Here is a 26,314-nt window from a genome sequence, read left to right as displayed (position 1 = left end):
CTAGCATCACTTCTCAGAGATGCAAAAACTTGCTGCTAGGGGCAAAGACTGTGGCCATATTAAATATTGCTGATAGCATCATTTGCTGACTGTTCTGCGAAGGCACTGATGACGTCTGTGTGTAACTGGAAACTGCCTTGTGAGCTGGTCTGGGATGCTGAGTCCCAGCATGCAGAGTCAATCATATGTTGTGTTATTCAGCTTTAATCTTGTTAAGTAAAACTTCTACAGGTATTTATAGCTTTATTCAGTGAGTAATGATGTTCAGCAAAAGGTCACTGGGCAGCATAACGTCAGTTAAAATAATAAAGGCACTAATTAATTGACAAGATGTTTTCACTCCAATTTAATCTGCCAGAATTTAACTCTGCCTGGAGGACATAAACTGTCTTCCCTTTCTTTTTGGTTTCCGTACCTTCCAGTTTTAGCACTTGTAAGGCTTTACTTAATCTAGTGATTATTGCTGAGGTAGTTTGAGAAGCCAGTGTGAAAACAAACAAAAGTATCAAATGCATCTCTCACCTTTTTCAAGTTATGTCTTTTGTTTTCTCTGCTTGAAGGAGCATGGTCTGACAGCAGCATTTCTAAGCTGCCATATTGTATTTCTGTTTCAAAGACTCTCCAATGAGGAGAAACTTAGAAGAGTATCACAGCACTAAAATATCTTGAGCAATATTGTTTATCTTTCCACAACATCTCTGGAAACCTTCATGCATCATTGTTTTGGCCTTAAATTCATATTAACTTGCTAGAAGAAAGCTTTTAGGAAAATTTCTGACATACAGCTATTACTAAGTTGTGTTTAAATGTTGTCTAATAATATATTCATTAAAGAAAGCTATTATCTAGACATCATAAACTCCCACATATCAGTTCCTGGTTATACTCCCTTGGCCTTTGTAATCCTTCTTCCCCCATCTCTCTTGCATTACCTTTAATTACCTCTTGCATTACCCCCAGTGCCAATCTTGTCTCTTCTCAGGAGATGACCATTCAAAATTTGCTTTTGGTGCTGTTTGGTGCTCTGCAAGAAGCAAGGGTTAATGTACTAGAGGGCAGGTACAGTGAGGTATGTGAGGTATGTGAGATGCTAGAGTTTTTCTATCCATGCAAAGCTATTATTTGCAAAGGGGAGGTGGAGTCTGAAAGGAATAAACTATTTTGGCTGATGAGTTTCATTACGGTTATCTATTTTGCAGATCATGTTATGTTGAATAGTGTTACTGACTTTAACTGTTATTTTTAAGTGGGTGTTTGAAGACATGACCAGGTAATCTGAAGTGATGGGTAAAGTGATCCTAGAGAGTGTTTGTACACATCTAGAGAAATAATTATTGAAAACAATTGCTGAAAACTTCCAATATCACAGATGATTAAATCATCAGACAAATATTACAGCTATTCTCCTGCAGTGTTTTAAAGTGTTACTGTGTCTTTCCCTTACCAAATGTCTAGTGAGTGAGAAAAGTGGGGTATCAGAAGTGCATGCAGCTGCACAACACTGGGGAACTACCTTGCAGACTGCCTTCTGTCCCCAACCGGCAAAGCGCGCATTGCCCATTCTTGGGACCACTGACCTGCAGCTCCTGCCCATGGCATAAGGAGAATGCCAAAATCCCTCCAGGACCAATGGGAAAGCACTGCAGAGTTGCTTTTTTATTTTTAAAATATTCATTATGTTTATTAATAATAATAATTTACATTGGGAACAGCAATCTCTGCAAGCGTTACCCATTTTTCACTCAAACCCACACAAATCCACTGCTGTAGAGGAGGAGGCTTATTCATATTAAGAGTGTTTACCCTTCAGGTAGGGGCCACATGAATTTTAAATACAATGAACATGAAGTAAATATAGCATATTGTATGGGATAAGCAAAGGCTGTAGTGCACACCATGAATGTCATGTGTTTTCCATTAGCAAAATATCTAAAAGTGAATTGGAAAATAACATTTAACAAATATTACCCTGAAATCAACCATAATTTTAATTAAATAAACATAAGCAGGCAGTTGAAAATCAGATCTGAAATCTTTAGTAATGAGCACCATAACCGGTCAGATACCACATCAGTGTTGGTAATTCATTAACAATACTGGGAGAGATCATATAAAAATGACAGTTTCTATTTCAGAAAGGAAGTTGATGAAATGTTGGCAAATATGTGCTGCGGGGGGGGGGGGAGGAGGGGGAGGGAATGTATCCCCCTGTGGCAGCCTAGTGACTAGAAATGAAGCTTTTTCAAAGAACCAGATTAAAAATGAATCCTTGCTTGGGGCTATGCCTCAGGCGCTTGTTCTGAACCCCCGCCCCCCCATATGCTTGTCCCGGCATGCCAAGCCCTGGGTTTGGGAACAGGCCCTCCTCTGGCCCCTGGTCTGCCTCTGTTCCTTGCCCCCCGAGCAAGGCAGATGTCTCACCAACTGCATTAATGACAAGATCCAGTAGGGGAAAAAAAGCCTTCAAAAAATTAAAATGTGTTTTTCTGGTTGTTAATGAGTCTCCCCAAGTACGATGTCCAGGTTTCTCCAGGTATCTGGTATCCTCCACTTTGGCAGAGATGGGCTGTGACCTTTTTGGTTTCTGTTTGCTGTGATACTGTCCCTCTGGCACAGTGAACCTTAAAAGTGGTAATAAGAAAACTCATGCTCCTACAAAAAGGCATTTTTTAGAGTCCAAGGTCTGTGAACTCTTCAAGGAGATACATTTTCTGCTGATCTAGAGCTTAAACCACCAGCACCTTGGGGGCAGAAAATACCCAAAAGGTGAAGCAATAATAGGAGCCTGTAGCTAGCTTCACAGTGCAGGGAAAAGGCAAAAAAAAACCCCAGAGGAAACAAGAGAAAATGAAAGAAGAAATAACAGTAGTAAGCCATCTAACTGTGAACAGCATACAAAAATGCCAAAAATACCAGGGGAATTACCTGCAGTTTATAAATTATAAGTGTCTGTTACTTTTCAGAGAAGAAAAAACCCTAGGACTTAAGTACTCTAAAAGTACATGAAAAAGTGAAACCTTATTTTGTTGACATTGAGCTGTGACACAGTGACGTACACTTCCATCAGACTGTAAGCAGTATTTTGTGCTAGGAGCTCCATTCAGCACTGTGAACTGTTCAACCTGGGCCATCCTGGGCCATCCTGGGCTAGGCGAAACATGTCACACTGTCCCACAGAGTCCTGGCAAACCCCATGGGCAGAGCCAGTGCAAGATGGTGCAGAGCAGGACTGACTTCCAAACAGCTTGCAGACACTTTTGGAGCAAATCCCCGGAGCTGAGAAACGGTTTTGTCCAGGCTTGTCGTCCTTGTTCTCCTGGGACATGATCCCTAAAGGATCAGCTAGGAGGTTTTGGGGAGCGCTGGGCAATCTGCTAAGCTGCATTAGCTGTAAAATCCCATATATAGAGTGAAAGAGGTTTAACTTTGTGTATGTTTTCCTTAGTTCAGCCAGTGCAGAACAGCAGGCTGTCCTGATTAACCAGCATTTCCCCTGACACAAACCAAATGGCTTACAGCTTGAGTAACTGTCTGTTGAGTCCCATGTTTATTATAAATTCAGTAGATGAAAAAAATTATTTAAGTTTCTATGTTTTTTACAGCATTTCCCACCGGAGAATGCTAACACTTGGAAAACAATAAATGCTATAGTATAACATAGCAAGACTAGTAAAATGCTGAACAGTAGATAAAATTATTTACAAAAGACCATTATGGTTTCTTTTGGAGAAATAATGCAGCATTTAATTTTAAGATACATGTGCCAGGCATAACTTTTAGATGCTACAAAAAGGAACATAAATATAGAAGTGCACATGTGCAGTAAGGTACATTCACAACCTTAATTACTTCCCTCACTAAAAATAATTTGCCCCTGCATTTGATCTCATCTCTGCTCCACCAATTCTGAAAAGTAAACTACTTTGCTAAGCAGTTCAAGGGAAAAACATCAGCATCTAAACTTCTGTGTCCCACTTGGGCTGATTATAAAACAAGGTTTCATGAGAGGACCGGGTATGCAGAGGATCAGAGAGAAAGTTGTGTTGTTTTGGAGCAGTGAATGGATCAGGAACATTTCTTCAGTTAAGCTAATTTGTTCCCTGACGGGGTTTTTTCCATTCTTGCTGTAATACTGAATTCCAGTGCAAACGTTGACTGCTGCTGTCACAGGATGGTGGTTGGAAGGGAAATGCTTGGCACTGCCTCGTGTTACTCAGTGTGCAGTCAAGTCAGAGCCAGCTTACAAGATGGGAAACTGCACATTAGCATAAAGAAATTTAGTCCTGGAAGCAAAAGACCAGCTGATGCAGATCCATCACCTACCTGCACATTTCAGCCTCTTTTCTCCTTTTTGCTACAAAAATGAAGGCCAGTGGTTTTAATGGCAGAGTGGCGGTAGCTGTGTTTCAAGCAGTGCTTGAACTCCACCAACTTTTTCTATTGATATTGCCTGCAGATTAATTTCCACCTCTGGAAAAGCAAAAAGTGGAGACCCAACACAACAGGCTCTGCCACTTACAAAGTCCACAAAGGTGGCCAGGAAGGTTTACTGATTGCTCCCGGGGAGCAGTTGTTTCCACCAATATAATCCCTGAATAAAGATTGTTCAAGGGACTTTCAGAAAATCATGAATTTCCCAGCATAACATGTCTGAATTTGCCAGTTTTCCTTTGATTTTCATTGCATCATTAAGTAAACGAAGGTGTAGTTTGCTTGGCCACGTTGCAGATCTATCTGGGCCTGCAGCTGCAAGGGCAGGTGCCGGGGGTCGGCGCGCGCTGAGCGCAGACAGCGCTGGGGATGGCCAGCACAGGTTAGTGATGTGAGTTGTGAAAACAGGCCTGGGCATCGCTGCAAAGTGCTGGGATATGAACAAAAAGATCTCTTGGTTGGGGAATTCTTCTGGCTAAAATACACTGGAACTTCAATTCAGAGCTAACTTTAATTCAGGTAGCTGCTTCACCATGTGCAATCAGCCAGCTTAACTTTTCCCCAAAATTTCAAATTGGGAGGGGAAAAAAGTGACTCAGTAAGAACTGCAGAACTTATTTTCTTCCCAAAGTGAGCTCTACCCTTTTTTGTATACTTTGATTTTATATAACTAAAAGAACCACTTTGGCAAAAAGTTCAACATTTGACAGTTTTTATTTAGATGTCGACATGTGGGTTTTATATTCTTAAGTTTAGAGAGATGGCGAATTCTGTCTTTTGGATTTTTTCAAATGTTTAAGTTGTAACTATTGGAATCTGCTGGGTGTTTAAAATGGATCTGAGAAAGGAAGTAGGGTATTAGTTTTATTGGAAAAAACAGAAAAATTATTTTGAAAGTTCCTTTAAATCACTGTTTTTCTGACATAATATAGAAGAACGTATTTATATTGATCATAGTATTTGATACTGTATAATATAAATGTCAATTCAGAAATAGTGCTGCAATGAAATATTCTGTATTTATTGTATAATAGTTTCATAGAAAGAGCATATGATATTTAGAAAAAATAAAATAGGATTAGAGGGAATCTATTGCATGGCTAAAGGTTTTATGTGTTGCTAATAGTGCTTCAAAAACCATATTGTATTAAATACAGTATTTGTAATAGACTGTGAGCAAAATAGATCTTTTTAAAGACAGACTTTTATCATTGTCTGGAAGAAGCCTTTAGCCAACACCAAATTCGAATTCCCTTTCACAGTTAATCATAGTCTTAATTAAACAAAGCTGAGCTGAATAGGAAGGCAGTGAGATAATTTTAGACCCTTAATCCACGGATATAAAAGCATTTTCTAAAATTGGGAGTGAGCATGATAACATGTTTTACATGTAGGGAAACTGAGGCAGGCTGAGACTGCAAAATTCCTTGGGGTTATGCAAAAGAAGGCAAGGTAGTGAGATGCTCAGGACCCAGATACCACCCTGCGTGACTCCCGGGTGCCCCTGCTGGCTCTGGCAGAGCCGTCTGAGACCAGGACTGTTGTTTCCAGCCTGCAAACCTGCTTGGAGCCTCTGTGCTAGCAGGCAAGCAGCAGCCTTTGAACAACTTGTTTTAATTATGTGAGGAGCACGCTAGCTTTCCACAGTCATCTTTTAATCTTTTTTATATTTTTGTTCACACTATGTCACAGATATGTACTGCATTTAATTACTCCAACGTAGTTCAGTATGCAACAGATAAAAAGCAAGACTGGAAAGCGGCTGTTGCAATTGCGATGCCAACCCCACAGTAGAGCTGCCACACAGCGTTTACACCTTCTTAACCTTAGCTTAGACGAATATGAAATTCTTTTGGGTTGCTGGTCACAGAAAATCCTTGCAGATTTATATTTTCAAGAAAGATTTGTTGTTTACAGTAAACCAGAAGGAACCGATGTGCCCCTGCAGCCCAGCCTTGTGCTGCTTGGTCTGGCAGTTCCTGTGGGATGCCCAGTTGTTGGGCCCTGATCCAGAGCACTCTGCAGGAGGACACTGAGCCTCAGACTGCACGACCATTTCCCCCAGTCACTGCTCCTACGGTTCGTGAGGGGTGTTTGCCCCTGCCTGGGCCACGTATGGGGCCTATCCTGGGTCGGTTTCCCTAGAAAATAGGAGCCTCCAACACATTGCTCCCTGCCCCAGAGGAACCCTGTGCACCTGGTATCAGCCTGGGGATCCATCTTTGGGTTATTGGAGATACTATTGGCATCGCCGTGATAGCAGAGCACTTCATGTTTTTGTATATGTAAATAATCACGGGATCAGCAGAGGGAGCTCAAGGACATGCAGTCTCAATTTTGGATTTTGGACCAACAGCATTTTCTGGGTGCTGAAGTGTTCCTGACATAAACTCTCTGCCTTTGGGTGTTGCAATAACTTATTTTTAAGCCCCCAAACTGTGCAGTGGCTGTGTGGGGCCACCTGGGTTGTGCTGGAAGGAGGAGAGCTGAGTGGGAGAGGTGTTACTAATAGGAATCCCTCTGGGAAGGAACTTTTTTCTTAATATTGTTAATAATGAGATCTGCACAGAAATCCAAGGTGTGCTAACACGATCCTCTGGTGACACCAGGTCAGACTGAAAAATCATGTAGGAAAAATTGGCTGGTCTTGCAGTGTACACTAAGAGAAATGGGGAGGAAAAGCAACAGTATAAAGTGTAAAGCTGCACCCAATGGATAATACGTATACAAACATAGGTTGGAGGTAGCAGACCATCACTAAGCACCAATGTAGCAAAGGTGTGGAACAACTTTCCATGCACCGAAGGGTCAAAAATACTGCAGCTACCAAGTATCTCCCACTGAAACCCATGGTAGCTGCTCACAACTTTGCTTTGAAACTGGGTGTTGATTTTCTAAAGCTCCCTCCATGGCTGTCAGTCCAAGTGCAGGCAGACTTACAGCTGTCCTGTGTATGGGGATTGCATCTGCAATTTAACCTTACCCACGGACAGGGGCTTTTGCCTCTTCCCTCACTCAGCTGTGACGGAAAGCAGTGGCCGTGGCCACTGATGCCTGTGCTCGTGTGCTCGTTCCCCTGTGCCCACCATGGCCGGCCGCAGAGGTGTCCGTGAGCCTGAGCAAGAGGCAGGAGTGGACCTTGATAGAGGAGGATTTAAGCAAACAGTCTGTGCAAAATGTTACTTTAGCTGGGATTTGCTGGGAGGTCAATGGACAATAATAATGGACATTATTGGTATTCTTGTTGTCTAATTCCTTGGCCCTTTTATTACTTCTGAGTGATCAGATTTCATTGCTCAGCCATAATGCCCATCTGATTTTTGAGGAAAAAAATTATTAGGCAATCACTACTTTTTCTGGCACTGTTCAAAACTGTCACAGTTGCTTGGAAAATTTCTGGAAAAGTTTATGACAATGGCAACTTTTCGATCATTGCAATTCATGTTGAGATTCAAGCTCTTGGTGATGGGTTTTTAACTGCAAAAGGAGTCCTGTAAGCCCAACCTTGGACAAGAGATGGGCGTTTTCAGAGGCAGCAGAGCAGCGGGGTCTGGGCAGGACAGTTTCATACCGTTATTCCAGAGCCAGAGCTCCCTCTTGTGAGAAAAGAGAAATATCAGAAAAGTCCAGGGCTATCAAATGGAAATGTACAGAGAAGGTGGTGTTCAACAGGCAAGTGATTTCCAGTAGCTTGTCCTGTAAGTCTGCTCACACCTCCATCCACTGGGACAAGAAAACGTGGCATTTGTGGCTACGGTCTTGCAAAATTTGAAACTGGCATTATAATTTGTACATAGCCACGATCTGTCACAGAGTTCTGATGCTTGATAAAAATACGGAAATAATTTTCAATGGAAATAATTTTCCGTTCCCCCCCCCCCCTTTTAATGACTTTTGTCTCTGGCAAAAAAAGGCGAACTTTATGTTAGCTAATAAAAAGCAGAAAATAAAGGAATCTGTCAGAAGTGATAAATACTGTTTGCATTTTTGCACTTGCTGTGCTCAGCGTCAGCCGTGATGAATTGGTAACTCTTCTGCCATCCTCTCGCACGGAGCACCAGAGCTGGGCTCTCTCATATCTGTGCCAAGACCATCTCCCTTTGAAATGGGGGGTGTCCGGCCATGCACTGGGCGATCGGGGTATAATGGGGTACATGTATACAACAGCTGTATGTATGAAGACCCTATAGATGGCTCCAGGTGTATTTTAGCCTGGGAACATTTATGGAAAATACTTGGTATTTAGTGAGATCTGGTGCACTTCGAAGGGGGAAAAATGTGTTTGAGAAGTATTTTTATGAGCCCTAGGATTAAGTTCTTTCTGGCAAGTGTGATTTAGCGGCAGCCAAAGGGGTGACGGTCACCGGCAACGGCTGCCCTGACCCTCCTCTGACTTCAGCGGTGAGTCCCGTGGCAGGGTCTGGGCAGTCCGTCTGTTACAAAAGCCTGGGCACTTGGGGGTCCTCCACACTGCTGGGGTGAGTCCTTGCCCTGTGCCTGCTGCCAAGCACGAGTTGCCCCTTACAGAGAGAAAGTAAGTGTTTAGGGAGTCTTCTGCAACGTTTATTGGGTTTATTTTGCTGCTGATAAACAGAGAGGCCAGGTTTTGCCTTCAGTGCAGCTGCCATGGCTGTAACGCCACAGCCAACATAGTTGGGTTGCTCCCCTCCACCCTATCCCCACCAGGACCTGTCACCTCTGGCACTTCCTCACCAGGGAAAGGAGGACTCTTGGGTCTTGTTGACCGTCCCCCAAAACCAAGGTGCACCCAGGTGGTGGCATCTCGGGGGATTGATGCACTGCTTTTCTGGGATGTAGTTTATTAAATCAACATCTTTTCCCTCCGCATGGCAAGGGTTAATTGTGCTAGTGTAAGAATATTATTCCAAGGGATTATTAAAAAAAAAAAATATCGTTTTTCTTACAGCAGGGAACATGTCCAATAATTGATGTGGGAGTATTAATGCAATATGTGTGTGTTATCAATTTAGAAAAGCAGAAGACATATTTCCTTAAGCTTCTAATCATTTATACATATGACCTTCATTTATACAGCAGAAGGGCTCTTCCAGAGAGCTACAATTTGCTTCAGATGTTTAGTTTGGGTATTTTGCTTTACCTTCTAACTGCCAAGTTTGGGATTATTTAGCAGTAAAATTAGAAATGTGGATTTGAGTATGTACCAAAGTTCTGACAGGTGTTAATGGAACTCAAGTTGAATATTTTATTCTTTAAATAGTAAAATGTAAACCTGCATTTGTTTAGCTTTGCCTTCCTGCCAACCGTATCAGGTATCTTGTGTGACTAGAATCACTGTTTTCTGTACACGGTCTTCACGGCAATTTCCAATGCCTGTTCCCAGCTCAGCCTATATTTATAATCCTAACAGATTTCAGCTCCACAGAGAATTCCTTAGGCAAATGTATGGTTCTCAACCCAAAGAGATAGGAAAGAAAACTCATTATGCAATATAGCCCAGATTTGCAGAATGTGCCTAAAGATGCAAATAGGCACCTAAGAGGATTTTCAGAAGGAAATAAAATCCTGGAGATTAAATTAAAGCAATTAAGGCAGTTCTGAAAAATCCCACTTAATGCCCTTTTTTCATTTTTAGGTGTTCAGACACGTTTAAAAAGATCTGTCCTTCAGCCCATTGCAATTCAGCAGTGTTGCTTTGGGTTATATTCAGGGCAAACTGATTCAGAGGGATTTCCTTTGGTACCAGTGGTCCCCAATTTTGCTCAGAGGAGTGGTGCAGATTGCTGTGTGGGGTCATGCCCTGTTTCGGATAGGAGCACTGGCTGCTTAGGAAAGGATGTAGGACACTGGCACACCACAGTTTCAGCCTTCCTTGTTACAGGAGACATGCTGGGAGGGAGTTACGTTGTCTGAATGCTGATGTCCATCAGTGGAGATTGTGGCTCCTCAATGCCTTCCTGGGACAGGCTGACTCCCCCTTCGGAGGCATCTTTCCCTTCCGAGTGCCCGAGAGGAAGCCAGGGTGCTGGTTTGACAACTCATGGGTGCCTGGAGTAGGGTGAAATGAAGCCATCCCTTAGTTATTTAAGAGGAAAATCCTGAATCTGGTGTCTGAACCACATACTGAACTTGGGTGCTGGGAGGGGAAGAGCTGCTCTGGGGCTCTCTTGGTTGCCATTGCCCTGAGGATGGGTGGTGTTATGCTGCTCTTCTGAAACGAAGGAAACCTGAAAGCATGGAAAGGTGGGTCTAATCCTCCAATAAACCAGCTTAATGCATTCCCTTCCTAGCCCAGTCCCTGGCCAGTGTCTCCACATGTCCTCCCATGTCTCTGTACCATCCCTGTGTCCAGCAGCACATTCTGGTCCACTGCTTGCCACCCAGGCACACTGCGAGGGGACAGAGATACGGCCTCTCTCAGAAGGAAGGGAGAAAACCCTTTGAAATCAAGCAGGCCAAAACTTGCAAAAGTTTTGAAAATTAACATCATGCTTTTCTTGATGTCCGTGATTAATTGAAGAGAGCTTTTATATAACATAGGGCCAGAAATACACTTTTAAAGTTGAGTCACTTGGTTTTGAATGAGAGTTACTGGCTCCGGCCAGAAAATCTGTGTTAGCACAGAAGAATTTTGATTTTTTTCTGGCTTCACCACCACTACAACAATCTTTTTGCCAAAGGAATGGGCAAATTTCTTTTAATCTCAGTAGAAATCAGGTAGAAAGCTCAGTCTTGTAAGGGCTTTAGCTAGATTGAGACTTTCTATGGTTTAGACGCTTTAAAGAAAAATGTCTGTCATGGTTTGACTAGTTTTGCAGCTATGAGTGGCTGACAGCCCATGGAGCCAGGATATGCAACCTTGCAAGGCTTTGACAATCTAGACATCTACAGCTCTTTTTCTGCTGACTCTGGGCCATGGACTTCCAAATCACTTAAAGGAGTTGGCAGTTTGCTTTGAAATTTAAGTAGAGAGGAGCTTTTAGTGTAACAACTCTGCAAATCTCAGAAGGGCTTACCTCAGGAGGGAATATTCCAATGGCTTTTTGCTGTCAGCAAATTAAATGATACAGGCTGGCTATTTTTTCATGTTCTGTTGTGCTGATCTTCTAATTTAATACAAATACGTTACTGGAGAACTGAACTAAACTCCTGTAGGTTTTAATAAGATCATAACAAGAACCATTGAAATTTTTTACTCTTATGCAATTTAAATTCAATTTACAGTCACTGTTTATTTTCACATACTTGGTTGTTGTTTTAAGAACGGGAGGTTTTTTTGCACTGCTTGCGTAACTGACATCTATTGCAGTATCAAATCGGTGCTCTTAATGTGCTCTGGAATTTGTTTTTTTGTACTTTTACCATTTAGAAAACCTATCCCGTTGAAAGGACAATCTCAGAAGCAGGGAAGCCTTTCCACAAGCAGCAGCTGTTCCTGCTGTTTGGTGTGTACCTAACTAGAAAGCATGATCTGAAAATGTACTCACCAACTCTGTGTTCTTTCCGTGGGAGCATATCTGATACCCGCCACAGGCTATAACCATTCCTACTGCAGACCTGAGGCTTTGGTCTCGCAAATTCCTGTGTCACGTTGCCACATCAGAATTATGGCATTAAAACAGTGTTATTTTGTCGTGATATGCCACATGTGTACATCTCATTTGCTCACTTGCAAAGGCACTCTATAGCACTGCAAGGACTATTACCTCTATAGCTTGTGAAGTACTGCAGCTAGTAAACAGGGTCAGAACAAGCATTTTGGTTTTCTATACAATGAAAAGCTTGAGCTTGATTATATTAAAAACTTAGAGGTCCTGCTGAATGTTTGGCTTGCATCCCAGCTGGTGGAAAGCGCAAAGAAGTGCTTTAGCTGCTTCAGTGTCAACTTGAAATTCATTTTCTCTCTCCCAGCTTGATCAGCTACTGAAGGTCATCTTATTTCAGTCGTTCCTAAAGGGTCCCGCGTACACGCAGAGTACATACACAGGGGTAAATGGGGTTTTCATTCACTGGGGAAATGATTTGTAGCTATTTATAAAGTAGTGTTGTAATTTATTATTTGAATTCTGTTGCCTAGATTGAAAAAGTATCTGACAGTCAACTGGAACCAGCAGTTCCATTTTAATTCCACAGGGTAATAATTTTCTACTATTATAAAGCCTTACTCCAGTTATTATATGTATTAGTTGGTGGGGTTTTTACAGCACCACAACGAGAAACTTGCCAAGCAATAAATTCCATTGAAAGGTTTCTTTGTGTCTTTAGGAAAAGCTTACATGAGATACTTCCCTACTTACATGTAATAAAAAGAAATAATGAAGTACACAAGCACACAAGTAACCATTAACTTGTGCTATTGTGTATTTTAATGGTTTTATTATGGATAACTTTCCAAACCGTACAGACTCAAATGAGTGCCTTTGCATTTCTCTGAATCTATCCTTTTAATTTACAGAAAACCTGATTCACACAGATTCTGGACTTAAATCATCACCCCAGCTGCTATGCTTTAAGTTTCCCAGACCTTTGTGAATCATTGTGTGGTTTTGAACAGCCTGGTTGTTGTGACATAAATATTTTTGTAATTGATCAAATATGTTTACGTTTGGTTGGTTTATATTTTTAACTAAAAAAATGTCATTTTTCGAAGGACTTCTTTAATTTTTAGGAAATGAGATTAATCATATTTTTAAGGCACGATTTCCTTTTAATGTCTCCAACTAATTGAAGCAAAGGAATTATTTTGATTTTCGTCTCAGCCATTACAGCTTTGTTGGGCTTTGGGTATGTTTTTTCTAAGTCCTCCTTCAAAAGCTCTAGAGTTTTTACTGCTTGGCAGTTGTTAAGCTACCTGCCTCCTTGTTTAGTGTTCTAGGAAAGAGTTCTGGCCACTTACGTCTGAGACCAAAAAACCTAAAACTCTGATGCATCAGAGTAGATAAGCAACAGGACAGAAAGCCAAATGTGGCAGTGATCAGAAGCAAGGCCACGTGCTTAGGCTTAAAGCACAATTTGGAGCCTTTATGCATTTTAAGTCTAGGAGAGGAATGATGAGTCAGTGCTGCCAGGGACTGCTTGGGCCAGGCAGGGCAACCACAATTAACGGGTTTGCAGCTGGGACTGGGCGTCCTTGAGAGCTAGAGATCTCGAGGAACTGTTGATAAAAGAGGGGATCATACAACCCCATGCACCTTGTTCTGCAGTGACTAACTGTAAAACTTCCTGAATGCCTAAAAGTTTCATTCAAATTTCTTGAGGACAGAAAGCTGAATTGGATACAGAGGCACCTTCATGGTGCAACCAAGCCCTAGAGAAACAAGTAAAATGCATCCATGTAGGCTTTGTGGTTAGCCCAGATCAGCCTCAGAGCGGTGCTAACCATGCTGGTGTGACGGCATGGCATCCAGGGGTTTTCCCGTGTTTGCAGAGGCTGCCGTGGCTGAGGAGAGGCGCAGTGGCACCGGGGTGCTCGATGCTCACGCAGGAGCAGACCCCTGGGCTGCCGGGTGCTGGGACTGGGGCACCAGGTGCCGTGTTGTACCTGAGCTGTATCCCGCGTTTCTGGGCAGGTTGGTACAAGCCTTTCACTATGACTGACTACTGGTCGTCCTCCTTCAGTGTCGTTTTGTTGTTTCTTTTCTCTCTTTTCTCAGCTGCCACCCCAGCACTTTCCTTTGCAGCAGTTTCCCCTGCTGCCCTGTCTGGGTTTCCCTCCTGCTCCACCTCTGTGCGAAGTGCCCGAAAGAGACAGGGAGCCACTGGCCACAAGCTGTTGACTGGCCTCTGGGGATTACACTCTTGCAGAGGGCAGGGTCTTGGTCCCCCAGGAGAGCTGCCATTCAAGGGTTGTCTGCAAGCGTGGGACACCCTCACCGTACCCTTCTGATTCTGTACAAGATGTTTGCCAAAGCTAGGAACTGCCAAGAGTTATAGCTGGCATCCCCTGGTAGGGCTGCAAAGGACATAAACACACTGAATGGCTGGGGCACTGGAGACCTCTGAGTTTATGCTGCTAGTGTGTTTTCCCCGGTACTTTGACTGCTGGGTTCACATGTTGCCACCAAATTGTACTTTAAAAAAAAAAAAAAAAAAAAAAAAAAAAAATATATATATTCATATTCATGGTGGTTGTATAACTTTGTGACCATAAGGGGAACCGCAGTCCTGCAGACCCACTAATGCCACTTCTGCAAATGCTGCCAAAGAATTGCCCCATTCAGCTTGGGGCCTGCTCTGTGGATTCTGATTATGCAGCTGCAAAATGTGTTATTTTCTTAACATGCCACTGAATTTTTTAGCATTTTTTTTCCTGCGGAACTTGCTGTTTTGCTGAAGCCAGGTGCTTGACATTTTTCTGTCAGTCCTTTAGGGATGGGGGGACAAGAAATCTTCCAGCAGCTGCTTCTTGTTTTAGGCTGGGGAGCAGCTAATTGGATTACAGGCCTGAAAACTGAAGAGGTGGGGCTTGGCACTGGCATACCTGGCATGAGGGAAGGTCCTGGACAGCACTGCGTGGGCACACCACTGCCGAGCAGATCCTGGCAATGGGGCGAAGAGAGGAAAAGAAGAAAGTACCGTCCTCAGTCACTGATTGGTTTCAACCCAGTGCGAGCTTTTCAGTGGTGCCCCGTGGTAGCTTGGGTAACTTTGAGCTGTAAATGAAGGGCTATTTCCTAGACATGGATAGATGCTCAATCTGGGCATCCTTCAGTGAATGGTGCTTGTGGGGATTTGCCTGCTGGTGGAAAAACTTCTCAGGCATCAGCAGCATTTCAGGTGCGCACCCCTGGTTCGAACGGGCACAGGACGGCTTCCCCGGGCTGCCATGTACCTGGCGTGGCACCTCTGCTGCTGCAGACGTGGTGGTGTGGGAACTGGCCTGTGGGAACGGCTTGTCATTGGTGTGGGCATGGTGTCCTTTTGCAGACTTCACTCTGGGACCTGCTGTAAAAATGTCCTTCAGCCTTTTCACAAGAGCTCTGCCCTGTGGCCAAGCTCAAGCCCTCTGGCATTGGGTGCAGGAGGCACAGCCAGTCACAGGTGGACACTGCCAAGGGCAGCTAGGACATTTATTGTCATTTGTTTCCATTTATAGCACAAGAGCAAAATTGATGCTAACTCTAAGTATCTTCCCAGGGACATGGCACATCTTCATTGAACCCAAACTGCCAGCCTCTCTTTCTCCCTCGTGAGGCTGCACCCACACCTGCGGGACAGCAGGTTCCGCATGCAGCAGCATTTCCTGAGGTTGGGGTTTGTGTGTTAGACAGAATAGAGCCTCTCAGATAACCATACATTGCTCCTAGGGTGCCTTATTAAGCCCAACTAGCAATGGTTTGCAAATGAGAACAATTTTTTTAAAATTTTTTTTTTAGTTAGTTTTTCCTTATTGTTCTCCCAAACCACCATGGGACATTTTCAGGAGCTCACGTCTAACATGCCTGCATTGGCACACATTGGGAGTGCCTGTCCCCTTGCAGGATGCCTGTCCCTCCCAGGAATCACAACTAGGCTGGGAAATGCAGCCCAGTGGGGCCAGGGCCACAGTGACAGGGAACCAAGCTACTGCAGGTGACCGCTGTTCCTCTGGAAGCCACTAATTACAAGTGCTTTGGATGGAGGAAAGCCCTCTGAAGGCGTCCTGCTCTTCTCTACAGCGTGTGCCTGAAGCGGAGAGTTCAGAGTGGCTGCCGGGTCTTGTGAATGGCGAAATCAGGCCACCTGCCCCACGCTCAGTGTTTGTGCAGTGTGTACGTGCCGCTGATCTCACATGGGCTGAGGCCATACATTTACTCAGAGGCAAAAAGCCAACTGCAGCTGCATTTAATTTTCCCCTACACTGCTGGGACGGCTGCATGTGCTGATGCACCCACCGTGGCAGGGGCAGCAGGAAGGCTGGGAGATGGTGCAGAGCCGGCAGGCACGCGGCGCCGGGAAGCCAGCCCACAGTGCAGCCCCGCGCTGGAAGGCTTCTGGTCCTTTCACTGAAAGTCTGCAGGCCCCTTGGTTTTCTTCACGTACACTTGGGCTGCCTTAATTTCACAGTTTCTGAAACGTCACGGCTTTGTTTAAATCCCTCTCAGGCATTTTAAGAATGTAATATTAGGATTTATCAGGCAGACCGATGATGTTAAGAAATGACAGTACACTTGTTTCCAGTTTTTAATGTTTTCTTGTAAAACTGAAAATATAAAACCAGCTGAGAAAATGAAGATCTTTATATACATGAGGTCTGTGATTAAAAAAATCCTTTTAGTTAAAAAAAAAGAAAAAAAGAGAGAAGAATTGATCAATGAGTTAAATGAAAACTGATTAAAGGGAACAACATTCTCAAATTGAAACATATTTTCAGGAAAGAAAAACCCCTTCTTTACAAGTTTATTATATAACTTACATTTACACTTTACTGAGAGAACTTACAAAACAAGCTGCTTGAAATGCTCCTCATTCCCTTAAAGCATGAATTTCAAAGTGCCACAGCAAAGGAACAGGTTCCAATATTATCTTATACAGACTATTCATGTATAAAATGGTTTGGTAAATGTGAGGTGTTTATTTAAATGAGCACATATAGGGATACAGACTAAATAAAAGTACTTTTGTACTAACACCTTTGTTATTACATACACAGTTATAGGTATAATAAAGGAAACAAGGTCAGCACTGCTCTTAGGTATCTGTATAGATGGAAGGAATGTGATTCAAACAGTGATCAAAGGCGCCATTTTGGAAGAATCCATTTTCATCAGTTCCGTTGGAAACCATGTCTTCAGATACACACTGTGCTTCAGAGATGGCATCATAGCCTGAAAGCGTGACAAGTTGTATGGACATGATTTAGTACCACAGTACATATAAGGAAGGAAGCACAGTTTGAGGCCTGGGAGTATACAGTACAGCACAGTGTTAATGAAAAGACAATAGGGTTTACCATCAGAGCCTTACCCAGGAATATACAAACTAATCTCCATGGGCATTTGTGTCATAGTAGATGAAGCTCCCATTCATTTCTGCGGAAAGCTACACATTTGCAAGCGAAGTGCAAGTATCAGAGTATGACTCTCTTGGGACTTTACAGTCATTATCTGAATAGGATGTCAAAACAATGAGTGGGCAAGGATCCTAGTGAGTGTGCACTAAAAGTGATGCAGTCCTCTTGTTTTGTGTGTTTTTCCTTTTAATGGCACTTAGGAAAAATGTTCCATGTGTCTCCCAGCTGCTCTTAAGATCCAGAAGGAATCTGGATCCTACGTTTATTGGATCCCCACATACTGCAGAAGTGAGGTCTGTGGAAGCACGTCTGGTCAGGTCAGGCTCACAGGACGCGTGGAAGCAGCGGTGCACCACGTTGTCCTCAGCCCACCAAAGCCCACCGTGCTGCTGGCTCCTCACCTGGCTGAGCTGGCTGGTGCTTGCCAGGCTACCCGAAAGCCACTATGGTGGGGAAGAATTTCTCTGTCCTTCTCCTTTTATAACGCAAAACTTCCACAGCTTGTTACAAGCCTCCCTGAGCTGTGCATCCCTGTGGAAAGGAACAGGTTTGCCTGCTACCAGGTGCTATGGCAGCTGGAGTGCCAGGGAGTCTGAAAGAAAAGGTTTATTGCCTACCCCAAAGGACATGAGAATTTCCTATTGTGCCCCACTATAACCTGCTTTTGCAACCGGCCAGTCAAGGCTCACATGCACATACGCATTTTAGTGCAGCCCAGCTCTTTCCTTACTTCACCCCTGCTGCGTCCACCCCTTGCCTTGCCCTTCTTTCTGCATCCGTTCCTGTGCCCTCACTTCTCACACCAGCCTCACACCCTCCTATCTGCTGCCCCACGGCCCTGCTGTCTGCCTGGGGGCTGGGCAACCTCCTGTGCCTTCTCCTTCAACAATTTTTTAACTCACCCCCACTATCCCCTCCCCAAACTACTGCATGAAACCTTGACCCCTTATGTTCATCCTTTAACATACGTATTCTGTTTTACCCTGAACCACCTGATTTGGGTTGGGTCTTTAGAAAAATGTCTGTGTGAGCTTCAGCACAAGGTTCTGACCCCTGCACCCAGCCCACAGAGCCCACCTACCACAATTTTAATAATCAGCAGCAGCATCAAGTCAGCTGAGGCAACACATGGAACAAGATTCTTCTAGTTAAGAACATGCCTGTGAGCTAAATGCCTGATGTAGAAAATAAATCTCTTACAAATCACATTCATGTGAACTGCAAGTCAGTGTGTGGATGGCTGATCCTCGTGGTTAGAGCACCGGGACCTGGCTCCATTCTCTGCTCGATGGAGGAGCCCTGTGGAGCCATTGGGAAACGACTGTTTTTCTGTGCCTCAGTTCCCCATGTGGAAGATGAGGCTCTGTCTTCTCTTCAGCCTTTCTCTCATCTCTTCCGCCTGCCTAACTCTGCAGGCAAGCGTGTCTAGATATGGCTGAATCAAACGCTGCACCGGGCTTAACTGAGGCCTCCAGGCTGTGCGGCACCGCACCACCAGCAGTAATGACAGATCCTGTAGTCTTATACAGCCAGTCCTGATTTCAGAAAGAACCGTCGGCTCAGTCCTTAGAACTTAATTATAGGTATCTTACTGTTAGGTATGTTTTTATTATTTGAGACCAAATTCTTTACTTATTTACATTTCTGCATTTTCCTATGACGTATTAATTTACTGTTAGTTTACAGGTCAAATTCTGCTGTCTGCGGAAATCTGGCATGCAGTGTATGTCCAAAGTCTCTGGAAGACGAACTTGGCCTGTTTATCTGCCCTGTGCTGTGTCAGTCCAAGTGGAGTGACCAGTATTTTGGTAAGTTTTGCAAGTGTTTATGTTATGCTAATTTCTATTTGATGAGCCTGTATACAGAGTGGATACACAACCACAGATGGACAAAACCCAAGATAAGCATACACCCCAGAAATCATTATTAGATTCCAGATAAACTATCCAAAGTCCTGAACAGAAAATGAAAATTTATTGACTGTTAATGTGATTCATGAAACAGCTGTTTGCCAGTCACATTTGGCATTCCTGTGAGATGAGATCTCATTTAATATTAATGGTGCTATAAAAGCCTGAAAAAAATTAATGCATAGCCTTGATGAATCTTGCAAACCTGAATGGTTCTATTTTACACACAAGAAGATGAGATAAGATTTATATATTTCATATATATTTATGTTTCAGCCTTTTAAGTATTTGCATACCTCAATAACCACTCTAAAAACAAAAATATTACACAGGAACATCTCATAATAGTTTAGCCCCAGACAGAAAAATCAACTGTTGTTGAAGTTGGTGTCTTGCCATAGTATTATTCTTTGCTCCTACAATTTCTTTTGGAAAGTTTATTTAGTCTGTTCTTTAAATATTGCAGGCTGTCAATCTAAACTTGAAATTTGATGTTAACATGAAAAAACTATGTTTTAGTAACATCAAACTTATGAATAACACAAAAGAATTCAAAGTTGAAGTTGAAACTTCATCTTAAACTTTTCCCTTGCGTTCGTTACTGATGCATACACTTTCTAGTATGGAACACCAGACAAATGCATGCACGCTCTCTCTGAACAGAGTCTCCTTTAATACAAAACAAACAGGAAAGTCAACTCTAATTTTGTGGTCTGACTCAGGCCCCATTTCAAAAAGCATTTAAACATATGTTTTCAGTATCGTTCTTAACCGAGATGCCCTCCTGAATTCAGACAAGAAGAAAAATTTCTTGGAGATACGTAAGTAAAGGTTGCAGTAAATGGTAGTGTTCCATGGCTCTGACAATACTCACGTTTTGTTTGATTTCAGTAATTCTGTCAATTCTTAATTGTGGTTTTAAAAGTAGAAAAAAATGCTTTACAAAAATGAATACTTAAATATTGAAGTATTATAGTAATCTAGCTATAATAACTTGTTGCAAATTTTACATTATGCAAATAGGTAGCTAAACGGGACAATACAATTGCCATGAATATGCAACAGCACAAACACGAAGAAACTCCCGAACAAAAAGAAACTAATATTTTTAGCTGAATTTATCAAAGCAGTGCCTTTCCATTTTGTAAACGTCAGTATTGCAAAACAAAGCCATCCTTTTATTCTTAGATGGACAGGAAGTCCCTACTGCTATTTTCTTCAGAGTTGTGTTAACTATCTTCTTAACTTTGATCTGATTATAAAAGCCTGCGTGAGCACACCTGAAGAGATGTACAATGAATAGCCCACCCAATAAATGTGAGAAGTGTCTCCTTTGTCAGCTCTCCTGAAGGGGTGTGTTGCCTTTGACATCCAGCAGAACAAAAGGAGAACTGGTCCATCAGTCAAATACAGGAGGATTAAAGAAAACAAATTTGCTTTCCTTCTGGGACTTTTATAGATGCAAATGAATTTCAGTGACTGAGTTTTTTATGCAAACACATTTTTGTAATAACATTGACTATAAAATGTGTTCTTTTCCCCTCCTGCTAAAAATATCATATGGATAATTCTTTATAGGCGGAATAAATTACCTGTTGAAGCTAAAGGTGCATTGAGTATGTGATAGCCATTCTGTCTCAGAGGATTAAAGCAATGGGATTCCCCTGTTAGCACATCACTGGTGACAGACTGGTCCATTGTTCTGTAGCAGTCTCCATAGTGGAAACAGTTTTGTATTGAGTGAAAGCTGCCTTGGTAACCTGAAAACAGATATTGCACACACATTTTAACACTACTGCAATGGTATTAGCTCCATTTCTGTCACAGTATTTCATTACTATTGTGGGGGTTTTTAGTTCCTCCGTTTTAACTATGGAAAAATGATCATGCTATTCTATAAGGCGTAATAATAGAAAAGCTACATCAGACTCAGTCCCACAAGGTGCTGTGGACTGTGATCCCCATCAAGTGAATATCTCAAGGATGTGCTTCATTTCAAGCAGTAGATCAGCTGAACGCAGTCAACGGCCCACTTGTGTTCAAAGCTAAGCAGTAAGTACTCCACTGGATCAGGTCCAGGATGCTCAGCTCCTAAGAGAATGTGTCTATAATGAATTACTTTTAATTTAAATACAATAATGCAATATTTAAATTAATAGCACTGCTTTGTTTTCAGTTGAGTAAAGTCTTTTCCCATCCAGTGTGTGTTATGCCCTGCTGGAGACAGCGGTATTTATTCGAAATACCTTTAGGAGTACCTTAAACGTCTCCTTTCTCAGACTGCTCTTATTTCAAATGAAACCCCTTCCACTGAACACAGGGGGCCACAGTCTGCAAGTAAAATTGAACTAGAGGTGCAGGACTGACTCCAGACGGACATCAGGTGAAGACTTTGAGTTCAGCTAGAGGCTCTTCTTGCTTCTGAAAAGTTCTGAGATAAATCTGTATGGTCTCTGGCTGCCTCGGTCAATCTGCTTTTGGGGCATGTTTGATTTTTGTCCCCTGCATACACTACATTTCTTATGTCCTGCTTCTTTTTAAAGTATTGTATTACCAGTGGACCAGCAGTTTGGTTTATGCCAGCAGAAGCTGTGAATGAGTTGTACGCAACAAAATAAGATATTTAACAGTAAAGGACAAATGAATTTTTGAGGAAGGAATTTTACAACTTACAAGTTTGTGCCAACATCCTAAAAGAAAATGTTATTTGCTCCCATAAGGATGACCTCAAAGCATGCCACAAGATTTATACCAGCCATGGCCTGATTTAATTCTCTTCCGTCCTCCTGCCTCAATAACCACTTCCTGATTCCAGGTGCATCGCACACTAATTGCACATTCATATTAACTATCCCTTTTCCTACCATCTCTGAAAGTCCCTTCTGAAATGATGCTCCTTCCCTTATATGCGACTGAAGTCAACCAAGTCAGGCTTAAAGTTTAGTAGAATGTGCCATCAGAATTTTCCTCTAATTGCCAGAAAAAATATGGAGCTGTTGTCTTTCTTCCCTCAGTCTTACTCAGACTGAAACATTTCCTAAGGAACTACTGCAAAAGCTCCAGGTAGTTCAGTCAAACACAGACACAACCAGATCTTCAGCTGATAGAAGTTGGCACAGCTCCACTCACCAGTGGAAGACTTGACTTGCTGAGCCAGTTGTGCAGCTATTCAGCCAGTTTGTTTAGAAATGAAATACCCGTGCCTATCACTAGAGCGCCTGGGTGCTGTACAGGGTGGAATTTGTCCCTTACAAATCATGCAGTGTATAAGCTTCTTACTGTTAAGAAAGATCTCCTGTCTTTTTCTACATTTTCCCTTTACTACCAAAGTTTGACCAAGTAGATAGTATCAGGCAAAGCTCAGGGTCTGTCTGTTCCTTCTGGTCATGTTTCCTAAGGTGGTAATAAATAAGGCTAAGTGAGGCAATTCTTTAGTAGAAAAGCAATGAACTCATCGAGTGGTGAAAGATTTGCTCTGAAGTTTCACAGTTTAATATGTGTTTTGGCAGAATCTGCAAGGATTAGATGATTCATTTCTTGAGAACCTATGATCTTCCACCACAAAATACCTAAATTGTTGATATCCATGATTGGTGAAGTACTAATGGATGACTATATTAGATAAAGACACTGTGCACACTGTACCAAAGCTGTTCATATTTGCTGCTATGTAGAAGAGAGCCCAGAAATTTGGAAAGCTGAGTATTAAATGATGCATGTCCTTCCTCAGAATAAATAGACAGCCACCTATATTTACTGCCTGGAGAGTCTGGCTCAAAAAACCGAAGAGCTCTTATAAGAGGTAGCAAAGCCATCTTTTGATGTGGTTTTAGGTACAGTGCTTTATTGATTGGCTTTTGATAATTATCCTGACTTTCCTGTTTACAAAACATGAACTCCTTGCTGTAAGCCTTCTAAAAATACACCCCTTTGAGATGAGCAGTGAAAAAAATGAGACACTTGGCTTCAGATGATGCATAACTGGTTGCAGAGAGCACTTATATGCATTGCTAGAGAAAAAACTGAACCTTTTCCAGAATGTCTGCTATACACATCACTTCTAGGGAAGGCATGACGCGTATTTTCTCTGTCTCTGTAACTGCTGCCCTTTCGTCATGCTCCCAGGCTTGCCTTTGTTAAATCAATTAAATATCTTTATGATCTACAGGGCTGGCACAGTGGCTTAGAAAATCAGAGAACAGCCAAGCATGACAGAACTGGATTGAAACTAGTTGAATCCAGGGTTTTCTCAAGACCTATGGGTAAATGTTTCTTTTGAAGTGTTTTAAGTTACACTGTCTAGCTGCTCAGGAAAAAAACACCTGAGGCAGAGAACTGCCTCCGACTCAGAAGTCTGGAAAAGAACTGCCATAAGCCATAAGCAATCAAATTCTCCTTTGGATTGCAGTATCTATCCCTCAGCATCACTGTGTGATAATCTGAAAAGGCAGCACAGAAAGTGTTACTGGAACTATCCAATGAAGAGACACGATGTAGGAAAATACTAGTGTTATTGCACTGTTGTATTCACCAGGCCCAAACTTCTGCTAAGTGCTTCCCAAAGAAAATACAGAGAAATACACCATTCCTGTTCTAATGTGCTTGCAGATGTGATAAATGCAGATAGCAAACTAAAGAAAAAAGATGGGAGTGAGGAAGGGAAAGGTTGCAGCAAGAACACTGGTCAGGTAAAACAAACCATGACACAAAAGATGGGACTTTTAACCCTTCTGACCTGAGCGGTATAATGAAAGCTTGCTTCCTTTTTCATCAGCTTCATAGAAATGATGAGACAGGGGGACCCTATAAGAAAGGGACAGAGGCTTTATGGAAGGCATTCTATGAGGGTGGAAAAAGGCACAGGGATGGCTCTGGGAGGAGCGGACTACAAGGCTGGTAGCTGCTTCCTTGAGGATGAAAGGTGAAGGAGAAAGACAGAGACTCCCAATGGCTTTTGCAATTGCAACAGGTGAGAAAGGTGGAGACTCAAGACAGCTATTCTGCATGGACAAGAGCACGGAGAAGATTACTGAGTTAGGCAGTGCCTCCTTTATCCCCTATGCAGGCATCTTACACCAGACAGTTCACTGCCTGGTTGGAGACCTGTCAGCAAGCACTTGTATTTCTCTCCTGTGTGCTTACATGACTCATCTTCAGAATAATCCCTCACATGACTGCATGGAGGTTTCATGGGGAGTGACAGTGGCAGCGTTTTATTCAGCAGGACTCTGGCCTTACGTCTGAAACACTGAAGAACTGCAGTTGCAGCTGGTGAACCTGATCTGCAGTTCCACTACTAGGACATATAGGAAGAATTTGGTGATGTTCCCTGCACTTAAACTGGTCATGAAACAACACTTGGGTAGGAAGAATTGTGCCTGCAGTATTAAAAGCTGTATTTTAAAATGTAGCCAGCTGAATGTCAGTCCTGGAAGGTGGAAATGAGTTTTGGAGTGACTGAAATTGCATACTGCCAGGTTGAAGGCCGGCAGGATCAGTGAGTTGCTATGTCAGTAAGATTTTTTTCATGACTTTTTATATACTTTCTATACTCCCACCCGCTGCTTCAGAGGCACAATCGGGAGAGTTTCTTTTGGTACCAGGTAGGTTGGCTCTTGCTGGTGGCCTTCAGTAGCCTGGCATGACTCAAGAGGCCAGTCAGTTTGTTCCAGAGGATCTGAGCCTCACGCATCTTTTACACTATTAAAAAGGGAAAATTGCCAGCTTGTTTAAATGCTAAGTGTTCCCGAAAACCAAAGTCATTAGACAAGAGATGGAAAGGCCATGTGAGTTAAAGCAACCACAAGGACTTTTGTAACAACGGGTGCTCTTGCCAGATAAGGTTTCATTCATTTTACACAACCACAGGAAATGAAACTTGTTGCTTGCAGGCAATACAATGTTTGATTTGCATATGCAATACAAGTCAGAGCTTTACTGCATTTATACATTTTTAAAATGTGCAGTATGAAACAAAGGTGCTTTTGGTTCATGCCATTTAGTTGTGGTTCCTTTAGATTTTTTTGAAATACTTTACACAGAAAGTATTAGGAATTAAGATATGATTAAAATCCCATAATCAGTGGTTCAAGTAGCAACCACATACGGTTGATTAGAGTAAACTAAACATGGAGCATTTTTTACAAGTTCTTAAAAAAGAGTCCTTCAGCAGTTAAAATGTGAAGTAAGCAAGAAGGCTTGTCTGGTGCAAACGTCCCTGCTCCTTCTAGGAGAGCAAAAGTGTAGTACCAATTTGGCAACAAGTGTTTCACCAATATTTTTTTTTCCACATGGATTTCAGGTTTTCCTTCAGTTTTGATTTAAAGCAAATTTTTTCTGAGGTTAATTTTCAAGTGAAAAATTTACTAAACGTCCTGTCAGTTTAAATGATCACTATTAAATGTTTTATGTACAGTAGATGTAGAAATATAACAGTTAATAAAGGAATAAACTGAGTTCCAAACATAACATTTAGTTAAAATTTTGCTTTGAAATAATTTGTGACAGAAAAGCTGCAGTTAGCCACTTCAACACAGTGCGCTGGCTGCCTCTGTTTCTCTAAGGCACAGCCTAAAAAACTTCAAGCAGCTTTAAAATGAATGATGTAATGAGCAAATAATTGGAATATGCCTATTAAATGCCATCTTGTTATGTCATGTCATTTACATGTATGTGCAAATAAATCTCAGCTTTTCAAGTTCCATAAAATTTCTGACAAGAAATCATGTCAGGTATAAATAATGACAGGATTCCATTGCCTGCCAAATTCTTTCAGCATGTAATAATTTCCATGTGATCTTACTACAACTAGGTTTAAACACATAAATAATGTCAGTTTATTCTTTCATTATCAGTATTTCTGCTACCAGCTTGACGAAGCTTGCTGTCTTCTAAAAATGTCAGATCCACAATGTTTATATGCTTCTACACAGATGCCTAGTTCTACAGCTAGACTTATATAGTGTTCCTTTTTTCCGGCAAAAATTCAAAACTCCCAAATTAC

At 42.2% G+C, this 26,314-nt stretch overlaps 1 protein-coding gene across 2 annotated transcripts in view; it reads right to left on the bottom strand.

Moving 5' to 3' along the window:
• Positions 1-16,771: 16,771 nt before the first annotated feature.
• GLIS1 (GLIS family zinc finger 1) overlaps positions 16,772-26,314 on the bottom strand; it is a 211,923-nt gene continuing 202,380 nt past the window's right edge. For both annotated transcript variants that reach the window (XM_076340174.1, XM_076340175.1), the window contains exons 10-11: positions 20,904-21,071; positions 16,772-17,216 (exon numbers count right to left, since the gene is read on the bottom strand). In XM_076340174.1, the coding sequence (XP_076196289.1) occupies positions 17,080-17,216; positions 20,904-21,071 (305 nt within the window). In that variant the 3' untranslated portion in view covers positions 16,772-17,079. The remainder of the gene's footprint in view (positions 17,217-20,903; positions 21,072-26,314) is intronic.

This window comes from Aptenodytes patagonicus, chromosome 5 (assembly GCF_965638725.1).
Source record: "Aptenodytes patagonicus chromosome 5, bAptPat1.pri.cur, whole genome shotgun sequence".
NCBI lineage: Eukaryota > Metazoa > Chordata > Aves > Sphenisciformes > Spheniscidae > Aptenodytes > Aptenodytes patagonicus.
This window is presented reverse-complemented; position numbering and strand designations above follow the sequence as displayed.